The 18,345-nt window shown below is 42.7% G+C and overlaps 1 protein-coding gene across 2 annotated transcripts; it reads left to right on the forward strand.

Moving 5' to 3' along the window:
- Positions 1–1,283: 1,283 nt before the first annotated feature.
- LOC117833141 (protein translocase subunit SECA2, chloroplastic) lies at positions 1,284–12,302 on the forward strand. Of its 2 annotated transcripts, XM_034712540.2 has the most exons (30): positions 1,284–1,634; positions 1,726–1,795; positions 1,907–1,971; positions 2,061–2,181; positions 2,906–2,997; positions 3,164–3,229; positions 3,467–3,531; positions 3,617–3,704; positions 3,791–3,856; positions 3,938–4,053; positions 4,413–4,503; positions 5,502–5,585; positions 5,955–6,047; positions 6,137–6,232; positions 6,315–6,400; positions 7,280–7,358; positions 7,438–7,551; positions 7,691–7,786; positions 7,863–7,926; positions 8,015–8,304; positions 8,995–9,050; positions 9,165–9,282; positions 9,374–9,454; positions 9,574–9,653; positions 10,552–10,606; positions 10,697–10,766; positions 10,840–11,029; positions 11,142–11,265; positions 11,477–11,551; positions 11,733–12,302. In XM_034712540.2, exons 1-30 carry the CDS (start codon positions 1,311–1,313, stop codon positions 11,904–11,906), a joined length of 3,189 nt encoding a protein of 1,062 aa, XP_034568431.1. In that variant the 5' UTR covers positions 1,284–1,310; the 3' UTR covers positions 11,907–12,302. The 2 variants fall into 2 exon arrangements, with proteins under 2 accessions (XP_034568431.1, XP_034568432.1); XM_034712541.2 differs by lacking the exons at positions 1,284–1,634; positions 1,726–1,795; positions 1,907–1,971 and having other exon boundaries at positions 2,068–2,181; positions 2,935–2,997.
- The last annotated feature ends 6,043 nt before the right edge of the window (positions 12,303–18,345 follow it).

Raw genomic sequence — 18,345 nt, forward strand, 5'->3', positions numbered from 1 at the left:
CCCGGAACACTGCCTTCACCAGCCGGGAGGCCTTTCTTGCCATCTGCAAGGATGAACCAATCGATTCGGACGCAGCTCGCCTCTGGGGAACAAAACTGCCAACAAAAGTGAAGTTCTTTGGCTAGCTCCTCTACCACGGCTGATTAAAAACTCCCGCGAGGCTCTGCATTCCAAGAACATCGGGAACCTGAGGAATCCTACTGCGAACTCTATACAAGCACTCTTGAGACAGACGGTCACATCTTCACTCATTCAACTGGCTTATCAGCCACCAAACAGTGTTTTTCTCTCACAATAAATCAGCCGTTTCAGCTTTTCAGCCGGCTTATAAGCTGAAGCGAACAGGTTGTCCGCGCGCGATAGCTACTTGGACTCGCCTGGGAATCTCGGTCCGATCAGGAGACCACCGTATGCCACGGGTCATTGGGTGGATGCTGCTATGGTCGGAAAAAAATCTGCACTGATGTTACACTTATCATTCTCTGGCGTATTTGGAAGGCCAGGAACGCGCTGATTTTTGAACGCAAGCTGTTCTCGCCCGCAGAAATTATCCGTCAGGTAGTTAGTGATATAGACTCCAGGAGCTGCAGGTACAAAGCATTGTTGCCTTATTTACTGCAGTGCCGTAGCGACCTCCTCTCCTGCTGTAACCTTCCCTCCATCCCAACCTCTCTGTAATCTCACCCTGGTATGCCGAGGTTTTGTACTGTACAAGTGCTACTTCGATCAATGAAAATGTAGGTGGGGATCTTCCCCTCGGTATTGTTCGGAAAAAAAACATTTCTTAAGAAGGGAACCAAGAAGTATATGTTTTACCCAAGGAAAGCGCTCAGTTTTCAGTAAATTTCTATGTGATCTTGATTAAAGAGCATGATTTTATGATTCTAGCAAATTATAAAGCCTCTGTTTCTATATTGTTTCTGTTTTACTATATAATTACCATCTTTACTAAAAACATTCAATGTGATTTAGGATCTACCACGGCAAGTGTGAACCGGGTCTCCGGGTATTCCAACCATGGCTAATTAATTTGCAGTGTTTTGGGAGGCTGACATGATTTGCCTTCTCTTTTCCGAGAGTTTCCCTGTTACTGAGTTTACAAATCAAAATCCATAGGTTACGCCTTTGCTCAAGGTTGACGGAAAGACGGTATTACGCCTAGACTTGAGTCAGAAGACAGAACCACGTCCCCTCCATGTGGGGCCAGCTTGTACGACACGGCGCATGGCCCACATGTAGGAAATCTCTTCCTCCTTCCTCCTTCCTCCCCTCCTTTCCCCTGCTCTGCTCATCCCAACTGGCCGACACCCATGGCCGCCGCCGCCTCTCTCTCCACCCCCTCCACCTCCCTCCTCCCCACCCCGACCCATGCCCCGGACCCTCTCCTCCTCCACAGGCGCAGAACCAACCCCTTCCGACGAGCTACCCCCAGACCCAGACCGAAGAAGCCGCCGCCGCCTCTCTCCTGCGCGGCCGCAGCCACCCCCACCCCCGCCCCCGCGGCGGCGGCCGCCAAGGCCGGGTCATGGAAAGACCTGTGCAGCCTCAACGCCTGGGTGGTGCGCGACTACCGCCGCCTCGTCGACTCCGTCGGCGCGCTCGAGCCGGCGCTCCGGACGCTCTCCGACGAACAGGTAGCGTGCTGCGGGAGGTGGTTTTTGGTGATGATGCTGTTACTTTTCTCGGTGTGGCTGAAGGAGGCTATGTGTGTGGCTTTGCGTGCAGCTGAAGGCGAAGACGGCGGAGTTCCGCGCCCGCCTGGCGCGCGGGGAGACGCTCGCCGACGTCCAGGCTGGTGCGCCTGCTGATCCCACTGCCAATCTGTCCGCATTGCGGTGCTGTGAGAGTTTCCGCTGGGTCAATTTGTGCTATTGTCTGACGTGCTCGTGGTTATTTTCGTGTCCAGAGGCGTTCGCCGTGGTGAGGGAGGCGGCCAGGAGGACGCTGGGGATGCGGCATTTCGATGTCCAGGTGCCCAGTTTGCTTCGTCGGGGTTGAAATGTTAGGCACGAGTTGGTTCTTGTGATTGAGTTTTCTCTGGTTGGTGTATTTGGGTGCAGATAATTGGTGGTGCTGTGCTCCACGATGGGTGCATTGCAGAGATGAAGACGGGCGAGGGGAAGACACTTGTTTCCACACTGGCAGCTTATCTCAATGCGCTGACAGGGGAAGGGGTTCATGGTACTGAATGAAATCTGATCTTTCAAATTCCCCCTGTAAATCTTGCCTACTTTAGGTGGCTCACCGCTCCATTGAATTTACTTTCCATTTCACATTTCAAATCAATGCGATGCACAATCTTCACTTCCCATGTGTCCTCCGTAGTGGATCAGTTGGACAACTGAGGATAGTTCACTATTGTGCATCCCAGACTCCCAGTGATGTGTCAAGTCAATGTGATCTTAATGAGCAAATTTTATGTTGTGCTTGGTAATTTGTTGCCTGCGTAAGTCGAGCTAGCTTAGTGGGATCACAAGACCAATCTGGCTCAGTGGAATCAATAGTTTGGTTTCTATATGATGTGAGGATGGTTCCATTTGGCTGAAATTCATATTGGTATTCTATCTTCTAAAACAAGAGTGATCTTGTGCATGTTTATTCTATTACTTTTGATACCTTTAAGAGGTAGATTGATTAAAGCTATGTTTTAACATTGCAGTGCCAGTGTTTTTTGCAATATTCTGAATAAATGATTTAAACATGAGTAAATTTGATGCGATGGCAGTTGCAGTTACCGTGGGATCTGTGCTTGTTGGTCATGCTTAATAATCTGAAGATAGCAAATACAATGATCTGACCCACCCACCCACATTTCACATCTATAGTGTTAGGCTCTGCTCTAGTTAGCTCTCAATGTCTTTCTTTCCTATTTCTTCACAATTAAGCACTGCGATTCTTTTTTCAGTGGTGACTGTAAATGATTATTTGGCGCAGCGTGATGCTGAATGGATGGGCCGTGTTCATCGCTTTCTCGGTCTTACTGTGGGTCTAATTCAGGTATTTACACTATGGTAAACAAAGCTATAATTACAGTATTTGACATTCCAGATCCCCTTCTCCTGGTTTGGGAACACCTGACATTTTTACAGTAATTTATAGAATCATTAATCAGCATAACAGGCAAATATATAACCATATTTTGCTCTTCTTGGCATATGCATAGGCGGGTATGAAGTCAGATGAGAGAAGAGCCAGCTACAGATGTGACATTACATACACTAACAATTCGGTGAGATGCTCAGTTTAAAATCAGCTCTTTTTTAATCTTATCTTGCGGTTATCCAGCTTAGAGGGACAAATTTTTCTTGTGGTAATTTGGTATGACCTTGCTATGGTGAAATGGTAACTAGGGACAAACACAAACAAATGCTATAGTCAATAAGGACTTTACTTATCCTAGTTTTTTGTTACCATATGTTGATGTCTTGATGTATCAAGGTTCTCAGAATCTGTGCATACCCTGCAGGAACTTGGATTTGACTATCTACGTGACAACCTATCTCGAAACAAGGAACAACTTGTTATGAGATGGTACATTTGAGACTGTTCTCTCTCACTTCTCAAAACTATGGTTTCCCCATATTTATTGTTTTCTCAAATACTATTGATTTGATAGGCCAAGACCATTCCATTTTTCTATTGTGGATGAAGTGGACTCAGTGCTTATAGATGAGGGAAGAAATCCATTGTTAATAAGTGGAGAGGTCTGATCACTCCTTCTTTCTTGAACCTGATTCCTCCAATACTGTTTGAGTTTCTTGACCATCAGCGGTTTCCATCTTTTTACTAGGATAATAGAGATGCAGCTAGGTATCCAGTTGCTGCTAAAGTCGCAGAACTTCTTATGGAGGGTGTTGTGAGTATTTTCTTATTGCTATCTCACAGTTCTCAACATTAGTTCCTTAAAATGATTATTCATGCTGACTTATTCCTGCAGCATTACACTGTTGAACTAAAAGGAAATAATGTTGATCTGACCGAGGATGGAGTCGCACATGCTGAGATTATTCTCGGGACAGATGATTTATGGGATGAGAATGATCCATGGGCAAGGTGCTGTCACTGTTTGTTTTTATGTAATATGTACCTTTTTGTCTGATTATAATTATTTCCCTATATACAACTTTTGATCAATTAGCCAATTCAGCTATTGAATTGTAGTTGTGCATATGCCTTCTGCCCTTTTGCTAAAGAAATACATATGTGTGCCAAAAAGGAAGTGAACCAAATGTACCAGGTCTTTCATGGCAGTCTAAGTCATTTTGATCATGTGCACCTCATTTGCCATGGTTGCAAGTAGATGCTAAATAAAATGTTAATTAATGGCATCGCAGGTGCAACCAACTTAAATGCAAGTTGGACGTTCAGTGTCTAGTGAGTAATGACTAACTGTAATTTCTCAAATGCTGCAGGTTTGTGATGAATGCTTTGAAGGCCAAAGTGTTCTACCGTAGGGATGTCCAGTATATTGTTAGGGATGGAAAAGCTATCATAATTAACGAGGTACTATCTGACTTCTGACCTTCAGTATTTTTGACAAGAATGCCCTTAGCTTTGTAGCAGCTGTTGTTAGATGTATATGTGCATGGTTGTACTCAGTCCCTTGCGCAGGGGGTGCTTTGCATATGTACTTATGCATACTCTCTTGTTTATCTGCCTATTTTTATTTTAAGAATAGAAGGGGTATAGGGACTTAGCTGGATCATATTTTTTCATAAAAAAGTCGTATAACAGCAATACCAGATTTCTTCTCAAGAATGATACATTTTGCAAACAAGATTAGATGATCAACTTGAAACCCCATGTTTTTTCAAGGGGACTAAAACATAGGAACTAGCAAAGCTATATCATATTCATATCACCCTATCCAATCAGATCACAGCGGTCCCATGTAACTGCCGATACAGTAGAGAAAATATCTTGAGATTATCCTACAAAAAAGATCTAATAAAACATCAGGACAATAACATAGTCCTTTTCATCGTATAAATCCACTAGTTGTCCAGTTCATCCTGGGGCTGGTATTCCATCTTAGGAGCTCTTTCATTCATAATCTTGAGGCTCTGTGCAATTAGTAGCAAAAGATTTCTACGACAGCACATCCAGTTTCACACGGATTGATAACAACATAAATTTGTGCAATGTGCCAGTGACAATATCCATGTGCACTGGTAAGCAAATCTTTTCTATCTACCATTTGCTGATTCAATCATTTTTGCATCATGCTTGTATCAATCATGACAAACTTTTCTGTCTACTTAAATAAGACAATGTTTGTCCGCGCTGATGCTTTGAATTGCCACATCCTTTCTCAAGCACTGCACTATTTGGATTTTTGTAACATAGCATCAGAACATTTCTTTTGAGCACATTGGTTAGCTTTGAGCAATGTCTCGTATATGTGTTATGTCCTCTTGATAATATAGCTCTGCCTATTAGTTCATTACAATTGCATGCTTTGGGAATCCTATATTTGGACAATAATATTAATTCTTCTCCAGCTAACTGGCCGAGTTGAACCAAAAAGAAGATGGTCTGATGGTATTCACCAAGCAGTAGAAGCAAAAGAGGGCCTAAAAATCCAGGTCGTTATTGACTTACACATTACCAGTTTACATTGATGGAACTATATACTACCTCCGTTCTTAAATATATGACACCATTTACTTTTTTCATTCGTTTGACTATTCGTCTTTTCTACAAATATTTTTGCAAATAGATAAACCTACAAGTTAAATCTAAAGTACATTTGACAATAGACATAATGATACACATTTTACTTTAGTTAACTAACTCGTTCAATAGATATTGGTGGTCAAAGTTGGAGTAAAAAGTCAACGGCGTCATATATTTAAGAACGGAGGGAGTATGACATTATATTTAATTAGTTTTTTGTCATTTTCTGGAAGTTTACGATAGTTTCTGGTGTGCAATGCTAACTGCAATTTAATCAGGCAGACTCAGTAATTGTGGCTCAAATCACATATCAGTCACTTTTTAAGCTTTATCCTAAGCTTTCTGGGATGACAGGAACTGCCAAGACAGAGGTATGGTGTTTATTAGGCTCCTTTCTGGATAAGTTATTGATTCGTATAATTTGTTATTTCTGGCTGACAGGACCCTGCTGGTTTTACAGGAAAAGGAATTTTTAAAGATGTTTAAGATGCCCGTTATTGAAGTGCCCACGAATCTGCCAAATATACGGGTGGACTTGCCTATCCAAGCTTTTGCGGTGAGTCTTTCGAGGAATTGGTAAATATAAAATCACATGTAAATTACAAGAAAAAGTTTTATTGATTCTTTTGCTTTTGTAGACTGCACGAGGCAAATGGCTATATGTACGGGCTGAAGTAGAGTCTATGTTCCAATTAGGCCGCCCTGTTTTAGTTGGAACTACAAGGTGAATTGTATTTTATGTTTTGATACAAATTTAATCTTATCACCACCATGTCACATGCCACCAAGCCTGCTTCAGGAAAATTTGGTCATGCATCTCGAAATTTCGATAACGGGCATGATATTATTAGTATCATATACTGTTTCATCTAGTATTTATAATATTTGAGGAGCTAATGAAACTGAAAACTATGAAAGGTTAGTTCTGTTCAAATATGCTTGTTGTCACGTGGGCATGAGAAATATTACCAATTAGGATTCTTTTACACGACCTTCATTTGTTATTTATACTGCTGGAAGGTTGTTTTGTACTTTGGGATGGACACTGACAAAATAGATTAGTTGATTAGTTTTACTACTACATTTTGTCCCCTGGTGCCTATTTACTATAAAATAAAGAAACAAAATTAGAAATTGATTTGTGGGAACACGCCCTCATTTACTTTGGAGAAAAGGCTCCAAATGTAAAGGAGCAGTGTGGGCAATATCATTCCCATGTTATTTGCAGTTGTACAGTAGCAACAGATCTAAGCTAGTTGTTTGTTTCTTTTTAAAATAGGAGATAAACTGCTAAGATAAGATTTTGTGATAAGATACAGTTTTGGCTGGTTGTTATCATGACCCAACTAGTCAAGTGTAAAGAATAATGAGGAGCCAGCTGTAGTTCCATATTTTGCATGTACAGTTCGAAGTTCTATTTAAATCTCACCTTGTGTAGGTTCAAATCATCCTCCTTGCAAAATAAGGGTAAGGCTGCCTAAAAATATGCTTCCCTAACCCTACCTTTTGTGGGAGCTCTCTCCACTGGGTATGCCCTATACAGTTTTGAGTTCTGTGATTTTCAAACAACTGCCTAAACAACTATTGTCTATATCTATTGCAGTGTTGAGAGTTCTGAATACTTGTCAGATCTACTTAAAGCTCGCAATATTCCTCACAATGTCCTTAATGCGAGACCAAAGGTTTGTAAAATGTTGCTTTAGTTTAACTTCTTGTCATATTCTTTTCAATTGATAGAGCTAATTGCCTTATTCTTGATAGTATGCTGCAAGAGAAGCTGAAATAATTGCACAAGCTGGACGAAAACATGCTATTACAATTTCAACTAATATGGCTGGCAGAGGAACAGACATTATTTTAGGTGGTAACCCCAAAGTAAGTCCATACATACTAATTTAGTACTCCCTACCAGACTTCATTTTAGAAAATATGTGAAAAGTCAAAATTGCTGCATTGTTGAGTACTTTAGTTGTTCATACGTAGCAGAAATATGATCCTTTTTTTTTTTTGCCAGATGCTTGCAAAAGAAATAGTAGAAGATAGCATACTTCCATTTCTGACCCATGACCCCCCTGATATTGACATGGAGGGAGAATCGACATCCCACAAGGTGGTTCATTCAGAGCCTTTTCTCTTGCCCAAAACTTTGTAGGCTGCTTATCAATATTTCCTTTTATTATATGTAGGGTCTCTCAAAAATAGAAATCGGGCCATCATCTCTAGGTCTGCTTGCCAAAGCTGCAATCATGGGTGAGCATTGAGGGCTAATGGTTGTATATTAATATGTGACACGCTATCTTTTTTGTTGTTTGTCTCACTCTTTCGCATATGCTTCCAGCAAAATATGTTCACAAAAGTGAGAGAAATGAATGGTCTTTTGGCAAGGCAAAATCCACTATTGCTGAATCTATAGAAATGGGTCAAACGATTGGGATGGAGAAGCTACAAGAGCACTTGGCTGAAGAGTCTGAGATGTACCCTCTTTGTGATGCAATAGGACTTGCTTATCTCAGTGTCTTAAGGGATTGTGAAATTCATTGTTCTGCTGAAGGTACTGAGGTGAAGAGATTAGGTGGGCTCCATGTAGTAGGAACTTCTTTGCATGAGTCACGCCGAATTGATAACCAAGTAAGATATTGCTCACGTAGCAGGAGGCATATGTGGTATTGCATGCTGCTTAGCCTTTTCTATCTTATATATAGAACCCTTTGATTCTTGACTAAAATAAAATTATTTGCTATTAGCAGTCTGTGAATGATTTCATTAGTCATTTTAGGATGCACACATAGCATTAACTGGCACTGTATCACAAAAAAGAACCTACGGAGTTCACATATAGATTCTTATTATATACTCCCTCCGTCCATAAATAGATGACGTTTAGGACAAGCTAGTTAGTTCAGAAGCTGAACTAACTAGCTTGTCCTAAACGTCATATATTTATGGACGGAGGTAGTATTACTTATCCTTTTAATTATACTTTTAGAAAATAGGTTTATTTATTAATGATTTTGTATGTTGTTTTATGTTCACCCAAACTAATCAAGTAATCAATCTGAGTCCTTTGGAATCGCCATTTACAATTTTTTGTGCTTCTAACCTGTTTTAATTCAGGCTTTTTAATTCTAGCTAAAGGAATGTTTGCTGCACCAACATTTTTATATATTAATATTATATTATCCTTTTGTGTTCGTTTTGGCTTTCATCTCTAACCTACGCCAACCTGCTTGTTGCAGAAAGGCTTTCTTATTTTTGTCGTTCAAATAATTTTTTTGCTGGCACAGTACAAATAAATCTGTAAGTTTTGTTTTTTCCCAGTTGCGTGGCAGAGCGGGCAGACAGGGTGATCCTGGGTCGACACGGTTTATGGTGAGGTATGTTTGTTCCCCAACAAGAATAACTTCACCCTGCTACTGTTATAACTTATGGTATGATCTGATAATATCTTTAATCAATGAATTTGACAGTGTTTAACTTTGTTCAACCAGCTTACAAGATGAAATATTCCAGAAATTTAATTTGGACACTGAATGGGCTGTGAGGCTTATATCAAGTATAACAAACGGTGAAGATATAGCTATTGAAAGCAATGTTGTTGTAAAACAGGTCAGATTTGCATTTGTTGGCATGCCATATGAGCATCCTTTGGGCATCACAGTGATAATCTTATTTACACTCATTAAGTCTTTAAATGCAGCTTCTAGGTCTTCAGATCAACGCAGAGAAATATTATTTTGGAATAAGGAAAAGTCTTGTTGAGTTCGATGAAGTTCTGGAGGTACACAATTGCTCCATATTGCAATTCTGGTATTTTGTAGTATCTTGGTTTGCTCTCTAACCTTCAAACCAAATATGAGCTATTACTCACAAAGGTATTTTTATTCACAACTTTTATAGGTCCAAAGAAAGCATGTATACAACCTTAGGCAGGTGATATTATCTGGTGACTCTGAAAGCTGCAGTGAACAAATTTTCCAGTAAGTTGACTTTTGCCTCTTGTATGTAGCTTTTCAAAGTAGTTAATGAAATGGTAGAGCTATAAACCATATTAATACACTGAATCATTTGGGTCAAAGTTATGAAGTAGAAAGAATTAAGAATCCATCGTACTTTACGCTCATTATTTTTTATCTTTTTTTTCTCGAACACACAGGAGAGCTGCGTATCTTTGTATTAAGAGAGAATAGATGGTCCAATTACAAAAAAGATCCCCACACCTTGGACTAGAGTGAGGGATGATGGTTTTTTAGACAAGACTCTTACATAGATTAAATACAGCTAAGACCTGACCAAGATAAAACACTTCCAACACTACAACAGCACCCTTCCTAGGTCCAGGGCAGTAAGCCCCTTGGCCCCAGCCATTTGCCATAGGTGGGACTCATCTTTGAAGGCCTGAAGGGCTCCCTGGAGACTAGGAGCAGACCCGTCGAAGACACAAGCATTTCGGTGTTTCCAGAGGGTCCATGCTCCAAGAATGACTAGAGAATTGAATCCCTTTCTGTGTCTGGTAGCGACTGCTTGTAACCTGAGCGGGGGCATTAAGGTGGTGCGGATGCCAATTGTGGCGCTTGGTCCTGGGTTTGGTGTCGCAATCTGCGGCCCACCCATTCCAAGTTGCGTAGTGGGCTGCGGGCGCTTCGGCAAAGGACTCATTATTTTTTATCATTTTAGAAAAGATACACAAACCCCCTTCAATTTTGCTAATGCCAAAATCTACTTTTTTTTTTGTTTTCAGAATGATGTTTGGCTTTTACATAAATTATTATGTGTTGTCACATTTTCATTATGTATAGTCACCTTTTCCTTCTTTCATAATGCAAAATGCTTCCATTTTTTTTTCTGGTGACATGCCTTTAATTGAAATGCTATTAGGTACATGCAAGCAGTAGCTGATGAAATTGTTTTGCTAAATGTTGATCCCCAAAAGGTACTTTGCTGTGTCCTGATTCTTACATTTGTCTCTTAAAAACATGTATTTTTGGTGCCATATCAGTTTTCAAAATCATGTTTGTTTCAGCCTCCCAAGACTTGGAATCTGGCAAGGCTTTTGGATGAATTTGTCGGTCTACAGGGGAAGCTTCTGATTGGTAATATGCACAAAATTATATTTGGTGAATGTTCTTCTATAATGGATCTTCTGATTTCTAAGATGCTCTGCAGAATCATTCAAGGACATCCAAGAGGAAAACTTACAATCAGCACTTGAACAAATGCATGGTAGTGGCTCTGTGAAGGCTGATAGATTTGCTCTTCCAAACATGCCGGTGCCACCTGATTCATTCAGAGGAATCCGAAAGAAAAGATCTTCTATAATGCGGTGGTTTGCCATTTGTGTTGATGATACGTCAAAGTATGTTGTGATATAATGCCTATAATTTTATTGTTGACATAATATGGCATTCATAACAAAAAGTTATTGATTTGATTGTTTACCTGTTGCTTCTTTGCGCTAAACGATACAGGAAAGGGAGATATACAAACACTGTCAATCTGCTCCGCAAATATTTTGGGGATTTCCTAATAGCTACGTACCTGAACGCTGTGCAAGAGTCCCGTTACGATGACGCATATATAAGTGGAATCGAGGTTTGCATCTCTTGTGAATTTGCTCACACAGATTTGTCCAGCCACAAAACCCAACCCAACATATCTGTATTTCTATATACAACATATTTTATTTTTTTAAAACATCGTCAACTTTTGTCAGTTTTCGCAATGTTAAATATCTTTTTTGTTTGAACTTACGTACAATATTCGATTTTCTTTTTTAAACATATTTACCTCTGTTTAATTACAGCGTGAAGTACTTTTGAAGACTCTTGATGCTTTATGGAAGGACCATTTGGTAAACATGAACAAGCTTAGTTCTGCGGTAAGTTCAGCCATCCTTCGGATGTGTTGCTTTTTGAGTTACCTATCTTTCTTTTCCTAGAACACGCCCTTCAAATTAAATCGAAAGGAAAACTAAATCAAGAACCTTGTCTGGATTTAATCATCTGCCAATCTCCAATTGTAAATACTGACGTATTGGATGGATTTCAAACTTTTGCTAGGTCAATGTTCGGAGCTTCGGGCATAGAAATCCCCTAGAAGAATACAAGATTGACGGCTGCCGCTTCTTCATCTCAATGCTTAGTGCCACACGGCGACTGACTGTGGAAGCCCTACTGCACTACTGGTCGTCTCCCATGGAATCCGACGAGATCTTCAACACAGAGGATCAATAGCTGAGAACACCAGTCTAATGCAGAGTAAAGTTTCAAGGGAGCAGTAGAGCAAGAGATCTAGTAGTGCACATTTGTACACTCCCGAGCCCCGATTCGCCTCCTCTCCTTTGTTGAAGAATCAGCATCGCAGTGGGCTCCTCCAGCTCCTGAGTTGGGCTCTCACGTATGGGTGCCCTAACACAGGAGATTCCAGATAGTTTAGGCATTAACATGTTTGTGCTCTGGCTAAACATGTTTAGCCAGAGTACAAGGATACATAGGAACTCAGAGGGTGGGTAGTGTGAACCCTTAAGATCACTAGTTAGTACGCCGGCACTGACATCGCCATCATGTACCAAACCCTTGCATCTTAACGCACACAAGAGAATGAACCGCACACCACTGCATTCCACCGAATCAGCATGACGATATTAAGATTGCAACACCGCAAAGCTTGGAGCTTGTTTGCACGCTACAACTTTGCAACTGGGTTCATCTCATCCACCATGGTACCGTGGTCCTCAGCTTATCATCATGATTGCTCTGTCACAAAGTCCACTCTGTACCTCTCTTTTTCTGCGCGTGCAATACTTGCTGATCGTGCCTGAATTTCAGCTCTTGTGGCACCAAGTCATCTGGTGTCGAATGGCGAACAGTCTCTTTGCTTGTGGGCGAGGAACTCCCGGTGCAGGTGCTAGTGGGCGATGCAGATGCTTTGACATCTGATACGCTGCTGCTTTTCTGTGATGATGAAATGCAGGATGGCAGTATTGAAATGGCTGCGTTCTGAATCGGATATTTTCGTGAAATTTGTGGCCAGAGTAGATAGTTTTGTGCCGCTGCCCCTGTTTTCTTTTTTCCAATGCTAGTGATCCAGAGAGCCTGAAACGTGGTGTGCCACGGTAGCGTTGACCTGCTACTGCTGCAATACTGAGCTCCTTTGTGCGTGATCGCTCAAGTGACACCCACTCACTGGTCACTGCCGCTGCTGCCATGAGAGAGAAAGATTTGCACGTTCGAAAAGGATCGAACCCCCGCGAATAACTGGGACGCTGCACGTGTATAGCAAACTCGAGTGACCCCATGCGATGCACCGGAACTTCCGGACAGGGTGTTTTCTCTCTCTTTTTTTTCCTTTTTTTTTTGGTGAACGTACAATCTGGTCAGGTTCGGAGGTCGGGGCTGTCGTTTCCTCTTGGGGCCTTGTGGTACCTGTTGCCATCACAACGCACACAGACCAGATCACCGGACACAGTCAAGGTTTAAAAAAGATTCAGTCAGTTAAAATAGGTGCTACTAGTAGCAGGCAGCAGGGTATTTTTCTACTAGGCCAGCACGTACGCGCTTGTGTCGCGTGGGCGGCTAGGCTTCTGTGCTGCGTCCCTGGTCCCAGTTCAGTTCAGGTACCCACCGGCTGACCGGCCACACCGCGCCGCGCTAGCTACGCTTTGCTTTCGTCATCAGGCGGGCAGCCATCGATCGATCGCTGTCGCGGCGGTCCCGACGCGGGTGGGGAGGCGAGTGACGTCACGCCCGACGTGCGCGCGGGACGGGGCGGTTGCGTGCGCTCTGCTTTGGCCTCTTCCGTTGTGCTACCTCCCGTCGTCGGGCGACCCAGACGGACCGACACGTCGGTTAGATCATGACCCAACAGTAGCTCTCGGTCCACCAACGACACTGCTGCTGCTGCTGCAGCAGCAGCTTCATGACCCAACGGTAGTACGTACACCAACAGGGCATTTGCATCCCTCCTACCTCGGTGCAGATTACCTTGCTGCCAGGGAACCCGTGGCATCCACACATGCATGCGTGGTGCTGTACTTACGTTCATCAGACACCCTAGACGGCCAAGACTTGACCCAAGTCGTGGGTGGTCGACTGCGACGACTGCGATGTGAGTAGTGAACCTGACCAGATGGCTCTTGCGCTCGATCTGGCTCCTCCAGTGCGCGCCTTCAAGCTTTGGGGAGACCAGCTGCGAAGTCGTCGCGCGCCACAGGAGCCGTCAGTCATCGTCCCCCCGCTGAGATGATACCACGACCGCGTCTGCAGCTGTCCAAGGTCCAATCCGTCCAATCTCGGCTCCTCCTCGAACATTATTCGCTAGATTTATTTTCTCAACAACTTAATCTTGAAATCACGTAGAGCCCATATATAAACAATAACTAGCACTACATTACTATGAAACAAATTTCCCACTTTTCACAAATAAAAGGGATAAAGTTGGGTAGTAGAGCCGTGTAGGCCGGCACTCTCAATTTAACCACGTGCAGGGTGCGAGATTAGATATAATAATAATACTTTTGTCGTGTCAAACTCGATCATATACTCGTTGGGTAGTAGAACCGATTTCGTCTCTAGCTGAACGGAGCGCTCAGAAAAATGATGATAATAACAATGACAGGACGTAAAGTGGGCCACCTTTACTCGTTCACCATCCGAAAGAAAAACGCAACAAAGCAGGAAAGATTAGACAAAAAAGTAAATAAAAAAGTGCAAGTTGCTACGCAGATGAAGTAGGGTCCAACGCAGTAACTGGCCAGTGACACATTAATAAACAAAGTTTAATACACATGGTAATTTAGGATTTATTACCATAGTGAAAACAAATAATAATTTGGACGGATGGAGTATAACATATTGAAAATGTCACGATTTATTTCATTATATGGTAAAGTAAAAGATAATTCTCGATGGAGATAGAATATTTCGTACACATGCAGCATATGTACGTAGTGTACTGGTGATTTGACCAAGCAGGAATAAAAGAGATGAAATAGATAGTTTTCCCAAATGAGCTTTCACGACTTGATAGTTTTCACGAAAGATGCCCAAAAGTGGATACTGCAGGCTACCCCTCTCACTCTTCATTGGTGCATAAAAAAATCCATTATTACTCAAGTGCATCGGAATTGCAAAGGTTGCTTAATTTTTCTCATATTTTATATTGCTCTGTAAGATGTGATGGCACTTAGATTTCCACTATGAAAGCTAGCTATTAGCGCGCGCACACATGCACAAGCAAAAAGGTCGTGGACAACAGTAGAAAAACAAGCACCACAGTGATCAAGCTTTCCGTATCAACAGGAAAGTATATTGGTGTACTTTATCCTAAGGTTCACAAAATTTTAACAATGTAAAGAAAAGCTACCACTATGTGGGAATCGATGCTGTGCATGCTGCCACAAGAGGGAACGTAACCACCTTACACGTGGGAAAACGATTGGGCCTTGGAAATCCATTATCTGGCTTGTTTCGCGTGGGCGGCTTCGTTCTCCTCGTTGCAGCCTTTGAGGAACGCCAGGCCACCCTTTCAGCATCATGAAATTCATGACTACTCATGATAATGCGAGCAGAGAATTTAAGTAAGCCTTGTTAAAGATACGTTTGTTTTCAATATGGTTCGGTCGGTTGTGATCCTAGGTTGATTCGGACTGTTGGCTTAGAGATAGGTTTGTGCGATTGTAATTCAAGCTATAAAGCAAACGAATCCTGGATGATCACAATTGTACGTTGTAAATCTTTTGGTATTTTTCACCACATATAAACACGCAACTGTGGCTGGTCAAGATAGGCAACCACGTTTCCTACTTTCTTTCATGGTAATCAAAGCATCCTCTTCCACAAACATCTACTTTCTTTCATGGTAATCAGAGCATCCTCTTCCACAAACATCCACAACCTCCTAAATTAAGATCATGGCGTCATCATCTACCCCTGCACCGCCACTACTAGGGGTTGTCTCCGAGAAATTAACTCGAGACAACTACCTCCGATGGAAGCCAATGCTCAATTCCTTCCTGCCATACGAGGAGCTCAACTCATGGAGATCCTAGATCGATCTATCCCTGAGCCGCCCAAGATTTTGAAGGTGGTCAAGGCGGACAGCAAGAAGGAGATTGTCCATAATGTTGAGTACGACTCCTGGGTTGCGAGAGATCAGCAAGTGTTGAGCTATGTGCTGAATTCTCTCACCAAGGATGCATTGGCATCGGTGGCAACAGCAACCACAGCAGCAGAAGCATGGGAGGCGCTTGAGAGGATGTTCTCGGCGCACTCCAAGGCGCGGCTTGCAAATCTACGCGTCCTACTCTCCATGACAAAGAAGGGTAACATGTCCTCCTAACCATATTTTACCAAGATGTGTTCCTTCAAGGATGAATTAGCCGCAGTTGGAAAATTTATATATGATGATGAGATGGTTCACTCATTCTAAGCGGTCTTGATTTTGACTACAATCCTTTTATGCCATCAATGCTTGGTCGTGTTGGCTTTCTTTCCTTGAGTGAACTTGATGGGTCCATAGAACTGGGATCCCCAAAGGGACCACCTTCCCACAATGCTCAGCCCAACAAGAGGCGCAGTGATAACGCACGACTGGGCCGGCCCGACAACGTAACATCAGGCTGAGACTAAGATCCGGCCACCGACCAGTGCCCCCGACCAGGAGGCCTTGTTAGCGCCTTGACCAGAAGGCCCGGTCGGGGCCAGGACCACAGTCCGACTTTGACTGAGTTCCCCCGACCAGGGATGCGCCGTACCAACACACACTACTCCTCCCGACCAACACAGTCGGGACCGACCAGGACAACCGACCGGGGACACCCGCTCGGTGTGGGCCTAGGGAGCAGGTAAAGTAGATAAGGGAAAACGCTCAGGTCAACTACCGTACAAAGACTGTACCATGACACGACCTTCGCACGCCCCGCACAGTGCCACCGCTACCTACCCGCTACAACGGAATGGCCTGATGGCATGAATAGGGACGGAAGACGGCGGCTATACCGTACCCGACGACGTGGGTTTCAACAAGACTAGGCAGTGCCCACATACTCTCTCTCTTTCTCTGACTTGTAAGGCCGTCCCCTTGTACTATAAAAGGGGACAGACCCTCCACACTCTCCAGACACACTCCAGACATTCCACACATTCCATACACGAACACCTTCTCAAACACATAGTGCACGTCTGAGCCCCCTGTCACTCTCTTCCACTCGGACCAGAGCACGATCGGGTCTCGGACACCCCCTCTCATCCCTCACTCGTTTGTACCCCCACTGCAAACTTTGAGCACCTGGGCTCAGGAATATAGTCGACCGACCGATCGTGAACTAGATGTAGGACCCATTGCCCTAACCAGTATACATCCTGTGTCATTGAGTGTCAGGCCACATCCGATCTAATGCACGACAAAACTACTAACATTTACTAGTTGGCCAGATTCCGCACCGACATAACTATACTCTCAGCTACTCACATATGATCAACGCATGGAGATGTATCAAGATGGGAATCAATTCTAGTCGTCAGCTAACTTGGTTGGGAGAGGATGCGGGTATAGTGGTTGTGGCCATGGCAGCAACAACCGTGGACGTGGCCGCGGTGGTGGTGGTCGCGGTGGATAGTACCGTGGAAATAATTTCGGTACCAGCAACTCCAACGCAACCAAGTAGCAAGGTGGATGCAACAACAAGACAACTTGTCAGATTTGCAAGAAGGTTGGACATGAAGCGGATCGCTGCTGGTATAGATATGAAGATGACGAAGATCAACAAAATCAAAAGACTGCAAGCGCAACTACTACCAGCTATGGCTATGACACAAATTGGTATGTAGATAGTGGAGCATCTGATCATGTTACTAGTGCACTTGAGAAGATGACAGTTCATGACAAGTATAATGGACGAGATCAAGTACACGCAGCCAATGGAACAGGTATGAAAATTAGTAACATTGGTCATACAACTTTACATACCTCTAGTAAAGATATCTTCTGAGAAATATTCTTCATGTTCCTAGTGCTAGCAAGAATCTAGTTTTAGTTCATAAACTAGCCTGAAATAATGATGCCTTTATAGAATTTCATCCGAATTTCTTTTGTATAAAGGATCAGGGAACGAAGAAAGTCATCCATCAAGGTAGATCTCGAGGTGGCCTTTATCCCTTAGGATCTCATCTGTCTCAAGAGGATTCCAGAAAACAAGCTTTTGCAGTTAATAAGCCTTCAACTACATGATGGTATAGTAGACTTGGTCATCCAGCTTTTCCTATTGTAGAAAAAAAATTTAGTTCCAATAAACTTCTGTGTGTTAGTGATAACAATTCAGAATCTATTTGTAATTCATGTCAGATGGCTAAGAGTCATTAGCTTCCATATTCTATATCAAATAGTTCATCTGAGTCTCCTCTTGATTTAATGTTTTCTAATGTGTGGGGGCCGGTCCCCATGTCTATTGGGCCCCACAGCTACTATGTTAGCTTCATTGATCATTTTAGCAAATACACTTGGATTTATCTGCTAAAGAAAAAAAAACCCAATGTCTTTCAAGTCTTTCAAGACTTTCAACAGCTTGTAGAAAGAAAATTCAACTGAAATATCAAGTCTATTCAGTTGAAATGGGGAGGAGAATATGAGAAATTGAATTCTTTTTTCCAACGAGTAGGAATCACACATCATGTC

The sequence above is a fragment of the Setaria viridis genome, chromosome 8 (assembly GCF_005286985.2).
Source record: "Setaria viridis chromosome 8, Setaria_viridis_v4.0, whole genome shotgun sequence".
NCBI lineage: Eukaryota > Viridiplantae > Streptophyta > Magnoliopsida > Poales > Poaceae > Setaria > Setaria viridis.